Consider the following 12,110-nt stretch of genomic DNA (forward strand, 5'->3'; position numbering starts at 1 on the left):
GTGGAGGCTTGAGCAAAGGGGTGGGGTGAAAGGCCTGGGCCTGAGGGCCCTTTCCCTAAGGAGAGTGCAGAAGGAGAAGGGGCCCAGATGAGCTGGCACCCCAGCACAGTGGGAGGGTCTGGGAAGCATACTGAGTGAGATGATTTTGAGGTTATAGCCTACGTCCACCTTTTTAAGATAACCACATTAAGCATCCCCCGTTGTCCGAATGAGAGAATCGAAAAAGAAGTTTTTTGGCCAATTTGAAAGTATATGATTTTAGGGAATTCCCTGGCGGTACAGTGGTTAGGACTCAGCTCTTTCACTGCCAGGGCCCGGGTTCAATCCCTGGTCGGGGAACTATGATCCCACAAGCTGCGCTGCGTGGCCAAAAAAAATAAAAAGAGGGGAAAAAAAAAAATACATGATTTTAAAAATGAAGATAAGCTAGTCTAAAGTATATGTATAATATTCGTTCTATTAGCTTGGCTATACACAAAACTGTACACAAACCAGATTATAGAAAATAATATACTTGTTTTAAAAATACTGCTGTTTTTCTGCTCTCACAATTTACAAAATGTCTTTGTTCATGCTCCTCACATACGTGTGTTGGTCCTGGAGCCACGTGTTGCTCCTCTGACCCGGCTCTCCAGAGCACGGCATCTTCATTTCTATCTAAGTTGCTTGGGATGCAGCCCTCGTTGAACTGGTATATCATGCTGTAAATGAGTATATTTGTCCTGTAGAAGTATACCTGTGATCTCTGCATTGTAACTTCTTACTCCATTTTTTTTCATTGAGGTATAGTTGACATGTAACATTATCTTAGTTTCAGGTGTACAACATGATTTGATATTTGTACACATTGCAAAATGATCACCACAGTAAGGCTAGTTAACCTCCATCACCATACATTGTTAAATTTTTTTCTTTTTCTTCTTGTGTTAAAGACTTTTAAGATCTACCCTCTCAGCAACTTTCAGAAATGCAGTATATATTATTAACTATAGTCACCATGCTGTACTTTACATCCCCATGATTTATCTATTTTATAACTTGAAGTTTGTCCTCTTTGATCCCCTTCACCCATTTTGCTTACCTTTCCCCTACCGCCAACCCCCTGCCCCAGCAACCATAGGTACACCAACCTGTTCTCTGTATCTATGAGCTTGGGTTTTTTTCTTTGTTTTTTAGTTTTTACATATAAGTGAGATTATATGGTATTTGTCTTTCTTTGACTTACTTCAGTTAGTATAATGACCTCAAGGTCCATCCATGTTGTCACAAATGACAAGATACCATTCTCTTTTATGGCTGAATAGTATTCCTGTGTGTGTGGGTGTGTGCGCGCATGCGCACACACGCACACCACATCTTTTTATCCATTTGTCCATTGGTGGACACTTGGGTTATTTCCTTTATCTTGGCTGTTGTAAATAATGCTGCTGTGAACAAGGGGGTACATACATCTTTTCAAATTAGTGTTTTTGTTTTCCTCAGATGAATACCCAGAAATGCAATTGTGGAATCATATGGTAGTTCTATTTTCAGTTTTTTTTGAGGACTCTCCATACTGTTTTCCATAGTGGCTGCACCAGTTTACATTTCCAGCAACAGTGCACAAGGGTTCCCTTTCCTCCACATCCTCACCAACACTAGTTATTTCTTGTCTTTTTGGTAATAGCCATTCTAACAGGTGTGAGGTGATGTATCATTGTGGTTTTGATTTGCATTTCCCAGATGGTTAGTGATGTTGAGCACCTTTACATGTGCCTGTTGGTCATTTGTATGTCTTCTCTGGAAAAATGTATTCAGATCCTCTGACCGTTTTTTAATCAGATTACTTGTTTTTTTGTTGAGTTGCGTGAGTTCTTTATATATTTTGGATATTAACCCCTTATCAGGTATATGATTTGCAAATATTTTCTTCCATTCCATAGGTTGCCTTTTCATTTTGTTGATGGTTTCTTTTGCTGTGCAGAAGCTTTTTAGTTTGTTGTAGTCCCACTTGCTTATTTTTATTTTTGTTGACTTTGCTTTTGGAGTCAGATCCAAAAAAATCATTTCCAAGACCCTTGTCAAAGAGCTTACTGCCTGTGATTTCTTTTAGGAGTTTCATGGTTTCAGATCTTATATTCAATTCTTTAATCCATTTTGAGTTTATTTTTATGTATGGTGTAAGGCAGTAGTCTAGTTTCATTCTTTGCCTGTGGCTGTCCCATTTTCCCAGTACCATTTATTGAAGAGACTGTTCTTTCCCCGTTGTAAATTCTTGCCTCCTTTGTTGTAAATTAATTGACCATATATGTGTGGGTTCATTTCTGGGCTCTCTATTCTGTTCCATTGATCTGTGCGTCTGTTTTTATGCCAGTACCATACTGTTTTGATTACTGTATCTTTGTAATATAGTTTGAAATCAGGGTGCATGATGCCTCCAGCTTTGTTCTTCTGTCTCCAGATTGCTTTCCAGTCAGGGTCTTTTTTGGTTTCATACAAATTTTGATTCTATTTCTCTGAAAAATGCCGTTAGAATTTTGATAGGGATTGCATTGAATCTATAGATTGGTTTGAGTAGTATGGACATTTTAACAATATTAATTCTTCCAGTCCATGAGCATGAAATATCTTTCCATTTATTTGTGTCTTCTTTGATTTCTTTTATCAGTGTCTTTAATTTTATTTTATTTTTTATTTATTTATTTTTCATTGCATTGGGTCTTCGTTGCTGCGCGCGGGCTTTCTCTAGTTGAGGCAAGTGGGAGCTACTCTTTATTGTGGTGTGCGGGTTTCTCATTGTGGTGGCTTCTCTAGGCACACGGGCTTCAGTAATTGTGGCACGTGGGCTCAGTAGTTGTGGCTTGCGGGCCCTAGAACGCAGGCTCAGGAGTTGTGGCACATGGGCTTAGTTGCTCCGCGGCATGTGGGATCTTTCTGGAGCAGGGCTCGAGCCTGTGTCCCCTGCGTTGGCAGGCGGATTCTTAACCACTGCGCCACCAGGGAAGTCCCTTATCAGTGTCGTATAGTTTTCAGTGTACAGGTCTTTCAGAACTCCTTGGTTAAATTTATTCTAGATATTTTATTCTTTTTGTTGCAGTTGTAAATGGGATTGCTTTTGTTATTTCTAACAGGTTTTTTTTGTTTGTTTATTTATTTATGTCTGTGTTGGGTCTTCGTTTCTGTGCAAGGGCTTTCTCTAGTTGCGGCAAGTGGGGGCCACTCTTCATCGCGGTGCGTGGGCCTCTCACTGTCGCAGCCTCTCTTGTTGCGGAGCACAGGCTCCAGATGCGCAGGCTCAGTAGTTGTGGCTCACGGGCCCAGCCGCTCCGCGGCATGTGGGATCTTCTCAGACCAGGGCTCGAACCCGTGTCCCCTGCATTGGCAGGCGGATTCTCAACCACTGCGCCACCAGGGAAGCCCTCTAACAGGTTTTTTTTATGAAATCTGTAGGGTTTTCTATATATAATATCACGTCATCTCAAATAATGAATATTACTTCTTCCTTTCCAACTGGGATGCCTTTTATTTATTTATTTTTTCTTGCCTAGGTCTGGCTTGGACCTCCAGTACCACGTTGAGTAAAAGTGGTGAGAGTGGGCCTCCTTGTTTTGTTCCTGACCTTAAAGGAAAAGCTTTCAGCTTTTCACAATGATGTTAGCTGTGGGCTTTTCATATATGGCCTTTATTATGTTGAAGTACATCCCCTCTGTACCCACTTTGTTGAGAGTTTTTTATCATAAACGGGTGTTGAATTTTTTCAGGTGTTTTTTCTGCATATATTGAGATGATCATGTGATTTTTATCTTTCATTTTGTTAATATGATGTATCACATTGATTGATTTGCAGATACTGAACCATCCTTGTATCCCTGGAATAAATCCCATTTGATCATGGTGTATTATCTTTTTAGTATCTTGTCGAATTCGGTTTGCTAATATTTTGTTGAGGATTTTTACATCTATGTTCATCAGGGCCTATAATTTTCTTTTTTTGTTGTGTCTGTCTGGTTTTGATATCAGGGTAATTCTGGCTTTGTAAAAATGGGTTTGGAGGCATTCCCTCCTCTTCAGTTTTTTGGAAGAACATTCTTCTTTGAATGTTTGGTAGAATTTATCATTGAAGTCATCTGGTCCTGGACTTATATTTGTTGAGAGGTTTTTGATTCAGTTTCCTTACTAGTAATAGGTCTGTTTAGAATTTGTTTCTTCTTGATTCAGTCTTAGAAGATTGTATGTTTCTAGGAATTTATCCATTTCTTCTAGGTTGTCCAGTTTGTTGGCATATAATTGTTCATAGTAGTCTCTTAGGATATTTTGTATTTTTTCAATCAGTTGTCTCTTCTTTCATTTCTGATTTTATTTGAGCCTCTTTTTATTATTATTATTATTATTTTTGGTGAGTCTAGCTGAAGATTTGTCAACTTTATTTCAAAGAACCAGCTCTTAATTTCATTGATCTTTTTGCCTTTTCAGTCTCTATTTCATTTATTTCTCCTCTGATCTTTGTTATTTACTTCTTTCTACTAACTTTGGGCTTCATTTATTCTTTTTCTAGTTTCTTAAGGTAAAAAATTAGATTGTTTGAGATTTTTGTTGTTTCTTGAGGTAGGCATGAATCACTATGAACTTCCCTCTTAGAACCACTTTGCTGCATGCCATAAATGTTGAAATGTTTTATTTCCATTTTCACTTGTCTCAAGGTATTTTTTTAATTTCTCTTTTGATTTCTTACTTGACCTATTGGCTATTTAGTCACCCTGTTGTTGTTGTTTTTTTTAACACATCTTTATTGGGGTATAATTGCTTTACATTGTTGTGTTAGTTGCTGCTGTATAACAAAGTGAATCAGCTATATGTATACATATATCCCCATATCCCCTCGCTCCTGCGTCTCCCTCCCACCCTCTCTATCCCACCCCTCTAGGTGGTCACAAAGCACTGAGCTGATCTCCCTGTGCTACGCAGCTGCTTCCCACTACCTATCTGTTTTACATTTGGTAGTATATATATGTCAATGCCACTCTCTCACTTTGTCTCAGCTTACCCTTCCCCCTCTCCATGTCCTCAGGTCCATTCTCTACATCTGCATCTTTATTCCTGTCCTGCCCCTGGGTTCTTCAGAACCATTTTTTTTTTCTTTAGATTCCATATATATGTGTTAGCATACAGTATTTGTTTTTCTCTTTCTGACTTAGTTCACTCCGTATGACAGACTCTAGGTCCATCCCCCTCACTACAAATAACTCAATTTCGTTTCTTTTTATGGCTGAGTAATATTGCATTGTATATATGTGCCACATATATAAAGAAGAATGGATATCTTCTTTATCCATTCATCTGTCGATGGACATTTAGGTTGCTTCCATGCCCTGGCTATTGTAAATAGTGCTTCAGTGAATGTTGTGGTACATGACACTTTTGAATTATGGTTTTCTCAGGGTACATGCCCAGTAGTGGGATTGCTGGGTCATATGGTAGTCCTATTTTTAGTTTTTTAAGGAATTTCCATACTGTTCTCCATAGTGGGTGTATCAATTTACATTCCCACCAACAGTGCAAGAGGATTCCCTTTTCTCCACGCCCTCTCCAGCATTTATTGTTTGTAGATTTTTTGATGATGGCCATTCTGACCGGTGTGAGGTGATACCTCATTGTAGTTTTGATTTGCATTTCTCTAATGATTAGTGATGTTGAGCATCCTTTCATGTGTTTGTTGGCAATCTGTATATTTCTTTGGAAAAATGTCTATTTAGGTCTTTTGCCCATTTTTGGATTGGGTTGTTTGTTTTTTTGATATTGAGCTGCGTGAGCTGCTTGTATATTTTGGAGATTAATCCTTTGTCAGTTGCTTCATTTGCAAATATTTTCTCCCATTCTGAGGGTTGTCTTTTTGTCTTGTTTATGGTTTCCTTTGCTGTTCAAAAGCTTTTAAGTTTCATTAGGTCCCATTTGTTTATTTTTGTTTTTATTTCCATTTCTTTGGAAGGTGGGTCAAAAAGGATCTTGGTGTGATTTATGTCATGGAGTGTTCTGCCTATGTTTTCCTCTAAGAGTTTTATAATGTCTGGCCTTACATTTAGGTCTTTAATCCATTTTGAGTTTGTTTTTGTGTATGGTGTTAAGGAGTGTTCTGATTTCATTCATTTACGTGTAGCTGTCCAGTTTTCCCAGCACCACTTTTTTATCCTTCAATTTGTTAATATGGTGTATCACATTGGTTGATTTGAGCATACTGAAAAATCCTTGCATTCCTGGGATAAACCCCACTTGATCATGGTGTATGATCCTTTTAATGTGCTGCTGGATTCTGTTTGCTAGTATATTGTTGAGGATTTTTGCATCTTTGTTCATCAGTGATTGGCCTGTAGTTTTCTTTTTTTGTGACATCTTTGTCCGGTTTTGGTATCAGGGTGATAGTGGCCTCGTAGAATGAGTTTGGGAGTGTTCCTCCCTCTGCTGTATTTTGGAAGAGTTTGAGAAGGATAGGTGTTAGCTGTTCTCTAAATATTTGATAGAATTCGCTTGTGAATCCATCTGGTCCTGGGTTTTTGTTTGTTAGAATATTTTTAATCACAGTTTCAATTTCAGTGCTTGTGATTGGTCTGTTTATGTTTTCTGTTTCTTCCTGGTTCAGTCTCGGAAGGTTGTGCTTTTCTAAGGATTTGTCCATTTCTTCCAGGTTGTCCATTTTATGGGCATATAGTTGCTTGTAGTAATCTCTCATGATCCTTTGTATGTCTGCAGTGTCAGTTGTTATTTCTCCTTTTTCATTTCTAATTCTGTTGATTTGAGTCTTCTCTCTTTTTTTCTTGATGAGTCTGGCTAATGGTTATTCAATTTTGTTTATCTTCTCAAAGAACCAGCTTTTAGTTTTATTGATCTTTGCTATCATTTCTTTCATTTCTTTTTCACTTATTTCTGATCTGATCTTTATGATTTCTTTCCTTGTGCTAACTTTGGGGGGGTTTTGTTCTTCTTTCTCTATTGCTTTAGGTGTAAGGTTAGGTTGTTTATTTGAGATTTTTCTTGTTTCTTGAGTTAGGATTGTATTGCTATTAACTTCCCTCTTAGAACTGCTTTTGCTCCATCCCATAGGTTTTGAGCCATCGTGTTTCCTTTGTCATTTGTTTCTGGTATTTTTTTATTTCCTTTTTGATTTCTTCAGTGATCTCTTGGTTACATAGTAGCGTATTGTTTAGCCTCTATGTGTTTGTATTTTTTACAGTTTTTTTCCTGTAATTGATATCTAGTCTCATAGCGTAGTGGTTGGAAAAGATACTTGATACAATTTCAATTTTCTTAAATTTACCAAGGCTTGATTTGTGACCCAAGATACGATCTATCCTGGAGAATGTTCCACGAGCACTTGAGGAGAAAGTGTATTCTGTTCTTTTTGGATGGAATGTCCTATAAATATCAGTTAAGTCCATCTTGTTTAATGTATCGTTTAAAGCTTATGTTTCCTTATTTATTTTCATTTTGGTTGATCTGTCCATTGGTGAAAGTGGGGTGTTAAAGTCCCCTGCTATTATTATGTTACTGTCAGTTTCCCCTTTTATGGCTGTTAGCATTTGTCTTATGTATTGACGTGCTCCTATGTTAGGTGCGTAAATATTTACAATTGTTATATCTTCTTCTTGGATTGATCCCTTGATCATTACGTAGTGTCCTTCTTTGTCTCTTGTAATAGTCTTTATTTTAAAGTCTGTTTTGTCTGATATGAGAATTGCTACTCCAGCTTTCTTCTGATTTCCATTTGCATGGAATATCTTTTTCCATCCCCTCACTTTCAGTGTGTATGTGTCCCTAGGTCTGAAGTGGGTCTCTTGTAGACAGCATATATACGGGTCTTGTTTTTGTATCCATTCAGCTAGTCTGTGTCTTTTGGTTGGAGCATTTAATCCATTTACATTTAAGGTAATTATCGATATGTATGTTCCTATTACCATTTTCTTAATTGTTTTGCGTTTGTTATTGTAGGTCTTTTCCTTCTCTGTTTCCTGCCTAGAGAAGTTCCTTTAGCATTTGTTGTAAAGCTGGTTTGGTGGTGCTGAATTCTCTTAGCTTTTGCTTGTCTGTAAAGGTTTTGATTTCTCTGTCGAATCTGAATGAGATCCTTGCTGGGTAGAGTAATCTTGGTTGTAGGTTTTTCCCTTTCATCACTTTAAATATGTCCTGCCACTCCCTTCTGGCTTGCAGAGTTTCTGCTGAAAGATCAGCTGTTAACCTTATGGAGATTCCCTGTATGTTATTTGTTGCTTTTCCCTTGCTGCTTTTAATATTTTTTTCTTTGTATTTAATTTTTGATAGTTTGATTAATATGTGTCTTGGCATGTTTCTCCTTGGATTTATCCTGTATGGGACTCTGTGTGCTTCCTGGACTAGGGTGGCTATTTCCTTTCCCATGTTAGGGAAGTTTTCAACTCTAATCTCTTCAAATATTTTCTCAGTCCCTTTCTTTTTCTCTTCTTATTCTGGGACCCCTATAATTCGAATGTTGGTGCATTTAATGTTGTCCCAGAGTCTCTGAGACTGTCCTCAATTCTCTTCATTCTTTTTTCTTTATTCTGCTCTGTGGTAGTTATTTCCACTATTTTATCTTCCAGGTCACTTATCTGTTCTTCTGCCTCAGTTATTCTGCTATTGATTCCTCCTAGAGACTTTTTAGTTTCATTTATTGTGTTGTTCATCATTGTTTGTTTGCTCTTAAGTTCTTCTGGGTCTTTGTTAAACGTTTCTTGTATTTTCTCCATTCTATTTCCAAGATTTTGGATATCTTTACCATCATTACTCTGAATTCTTTTTCAGGTAAACTGCCTATTTCCTCTTCATTTGTTTGGTCTGGTTGGTTTTTACCTTGCTCCTTCATCTGCTGCGTGTTTCTCTGTCTTCTCATTTTGCTTAACTTACTGTGTTTGGAGTCTCCTTTTCACAGGCTGCAAGTTCATAGTTCCCGTTGTTTTTGGTGTCTGCACCCAGTGGGTGAGGTTGGTTCGGTGGGCTGTGTAGGCTTCCTGGTGAAAGGGACTAGTGCCTGTGTTCTGGTGGATGAGGCTGGATCTTGTCTTTCTGGTGGGTGGGACAGTGTCCGGTGGTGTGTTTTGGGGTGTTTGTGAACTTATTATGATTTTAGGCAGCCTCTCTGCTAATGGGTGGGGTTGTGTTCCCGTCTTGCTAGTTGTTTGGCGTGGGGTGTCCAGCCCTGGAGCTTGCTGGCCATTGAGTGGAGCTGGGTCTTACCATTGTGACGGAGTTCTCTGGGAGAGCTCTCGCCGATTGATATCATGTGGGGCCAGGAGGTCTCTGGTGGTCCAATGTCCTGAACTTGGCTCTCCCACCTCAGAGGCTCAGGCCTGACCTCCGGCCAGAGCACCAAGACCCTGTCAGCCGCATGGCCACGTACGTGGGGAGTTTCTTGCCTTTTGGGAAGTCTGAGGTCTTCTGCCAGCATTCAGTAGGTGTTCTGTAGGAGTTGTTCCACATGTAGATGTATTTTTGATGTATTTGTGGAGAGGAAGGTGATCTCCACATCTTACGCCTCTGCCATCTTGAAGGTCCGCTCAGTCACCCTGTTTTTTGTTTTTGTTTTTTTTAACTTATTTTTAAATTGTGAGGTTTCTGCATTTTATAACCACATCCCCTTACCCTTGAAAAAGTGAGGTGAAACCTTTAGGAATAATAATGAGATGGATGTTAAATTTCTTTGCCTCCATTACAGTCCCTTCAGTTCACCCTCTAAACATCCATAAGTAGCATTGATTGAGTCTGCCCCCAGGCTAATATATCTTCCCCAAACAGTTCTTTGTTCAAAATTAAGACATTCAAAGTGCTCTGTAAAGTGAGAGGCATTATAAGGACTCAAATATAAGGTGACTCCTCCTTTTCTGAGGAATTGTTTGAGGAACACATCTTACCGTACATTCAGTGACACGTGGAACTTTAGAGCCACACTTTTTAGGTCAATAGCCATATTAAAAGCCTTCATAGATAACAGTGATGCAGCTTGTGTGCCTGAGGCCTAGCCATCAGAAGCCCTCTGCTTCTCCCCGGGTCAAATTTTTGTGTAACACTTCAGAGTATCTCATATTGTCATTCGCTGCTTTCCCATTTTTGACAGAGATAGAATAATAGCAGTAGATGAGAGGAGAGCTTTGCTAAATGTGGATAAGCCTGCAAGATAGTTTAAAGCAGGGGTTGGCAAACTATGGCCCATGGGCCAAGTCCAGCTCACCACTTGCTTTTGTAATTAAAGTTTTGTTGGGAACACAGCCACATCCATTTGTTTACCTATTGTCTATGGCTGCTTTCATGCTGTGATAGTAGCACATTGAGTAGCTGTGACGGAGACTGGTCCAGACTAAAAACCTAAAAATACTGACTCTCTGGCCCTTTCCAGAAGAAAATTGCTGATGCCTGATTTAAAACATAAACACTGAGTCAGCAGATCTGGGTTCTGTTCTTGGCTCTGACAGTTACTGGTTGTGTGATTTGGGGCCAGTTACTCAACCTCTCTGTGCATCAGTGTCCTCCCTTAAAATGGTGATAACATCGGGTTTCCCAAGGTGAAGAGGAAATAGTCCCTGTAAAGTATTTGGAATGGTATCTGACACACAGTAAGCACCCACTAAATATTAGCTGCGATTATCATTGTTGTTCTCATGGTGATGTTTTTCTTCGTAATGGCACCTTCTTTCTCTCAACATGCGTTAAATGGTCACTAATAGGTTTAAGTGTTTTGTTTTCCCGAAGGAGAGGAGACATAAGGGACCAGGTGGAGCCCCACCTGAAGCTTGGGTTTCTCTATCCTTTTCCAGGTCTCACTTACCTTGATGACCTGCTGCCCAAACTTTGGGCATTTATCTGTGAACTGGGGCCCCACGGAGGGTTAAAGCTCTTCTTGGAATGCCTCAACAATGACACTGAAGAGTCTAAGCAGCTCTTGGCCATGCTGATGCTGTTCTGTGACTGTTCCCGGCACCTCATCACGTAGGTTGACTGCTGTGGGGCTGAATTCCTTTCCTAGAATGTGGAGAGACCAAAGTACAGTGTCAGCAAGGAAGCAATTGTTAATGTGATTACTGCAAGCATTTGGACCTGTCATTAGAAGAATTTGACAAGACATTTACAAAGTGGGTGGCACTTAGTAGGGATTCAGCCGTTGTTAGTTCCCATCCTTTCAGGAGAGCTGAGTCATTACCACTTGATGTGGGCTTTGGGGTCTTCTAGAGCTGGGTTCAAATCACACCTCAGCTATTTACTCACTGTGCTAGGTAGTTAACTGGAAAATTCCAGAGCCAGTATGCAGAACCTGGCTCAGCCACTCACTGAGACACCCTGGGCCAGAGGGGAAGGGGCTCCACCTCTCTGGGCCTCAGTTTCCTCATCTACAGATAGGAATTCATAGCACCTACCTCTTAGCCATGTGGGAAGGTACAGAAGAGATGAGTGTTAGGCATAGCCCCAGGCACCGGAAGCAGTCAGTATGTGTTGGCTGTTATTCTTACAACTGTTATCAAGCTGACCCTGGGCAAGTTGCTTAACCTCTCTGAGCCTCAGTTTCCTCAACACTAGAATGGAGACAATATTACCAATCTGATAGGGAGTAAATGAGAAAAGGAGTGTCAAGTACCTAGTACAGTGCCTGGCACAGTGAGAAATTAACAAATGTTAGTCCCATTCAGTTCCTTTTCTTTAAGCTTATGTGTCTACTTGAGTATTTGGTATTCTTTTAATTCCACTTTTTCCCAAAAGGTTGGTGAAGAATTGTAAGCTAGAACGGACCTCAGGAAGTTATATTCGGTCTGGGAGAGATCGACAGGAGGGGATTAGGAATATGTAGGTGGCGGATTGGGTATGAGTCATGGAGGGAGGGCTCAGTGAGTAGTTAGAGGGGAGAGCAGGGGTCTGTAGCTGCTGGTGACACACCCTTAATTGCCAGGTCAAGGGTGACCCAAGAGTGAGTCAGGCTCTAAAGTGAATAGAGCAGTTATAGGAGATTTTCAGATAGAGCTGCATCTTATGGTTCATTTATTCATATATTCTTTCAGACATTTATTCATTCACCCTCAAATACTTATCAAGCACCTACTCAGTGCCCCTAGTGTCTGTTGCAGATGCAGAATAAGATTCCA

The 12,110-nt window shown here is 39.8% G+C and overlaps 1 protein-coding gene across 10 annotated transcripts in view; it reads left to right on the forward strand.

The window, feature by feature from the left end:
* UBE3B (ubiquitin protein ligase E3B) overlaps positions 1-12,110 on the forward strand; it is a 65,078-nt gene that overhangs the window by 19,942 nt on the left and 33,026 nt on the right. For 9 of the 10 annotated variants that reach the window (XR_014234228.1, XR_014234229.1, XR_014234230.1 and 6 more), the window contains one exon: positions 10,794-10,965. The exons of the other annotated variant lie outside the window; for it this stretch is intronic. Coding sequence is in view for 6 of the 9 variants with exons in the window: in XM_082354446.1 (XP_082210572.1) it covers positions 10,794-10,965 (172 nt within the window). In the remaining 3 variants the exon portion in view is untranslated. The remainder of the gene's footprint in view (positions 1-10,793; positions 10,966-12,110) is intronic. 10 annotated transcript variants of the gene reach the window in all.

The sequence above is a fragment of the Balaenoptera borealis genome, assembly GCF_965194805.1.
Source record: "Balaenoptera borealis genome assembly, chromosome: 14".
NCBI classification, from domain to species: domain Eukaryota; kingdom Metazoa; phylum Chordata; class Mammalia; order Artiodactyla; family Balaenopteridae; genus Balaenoptera; species Balaenoptera borealis.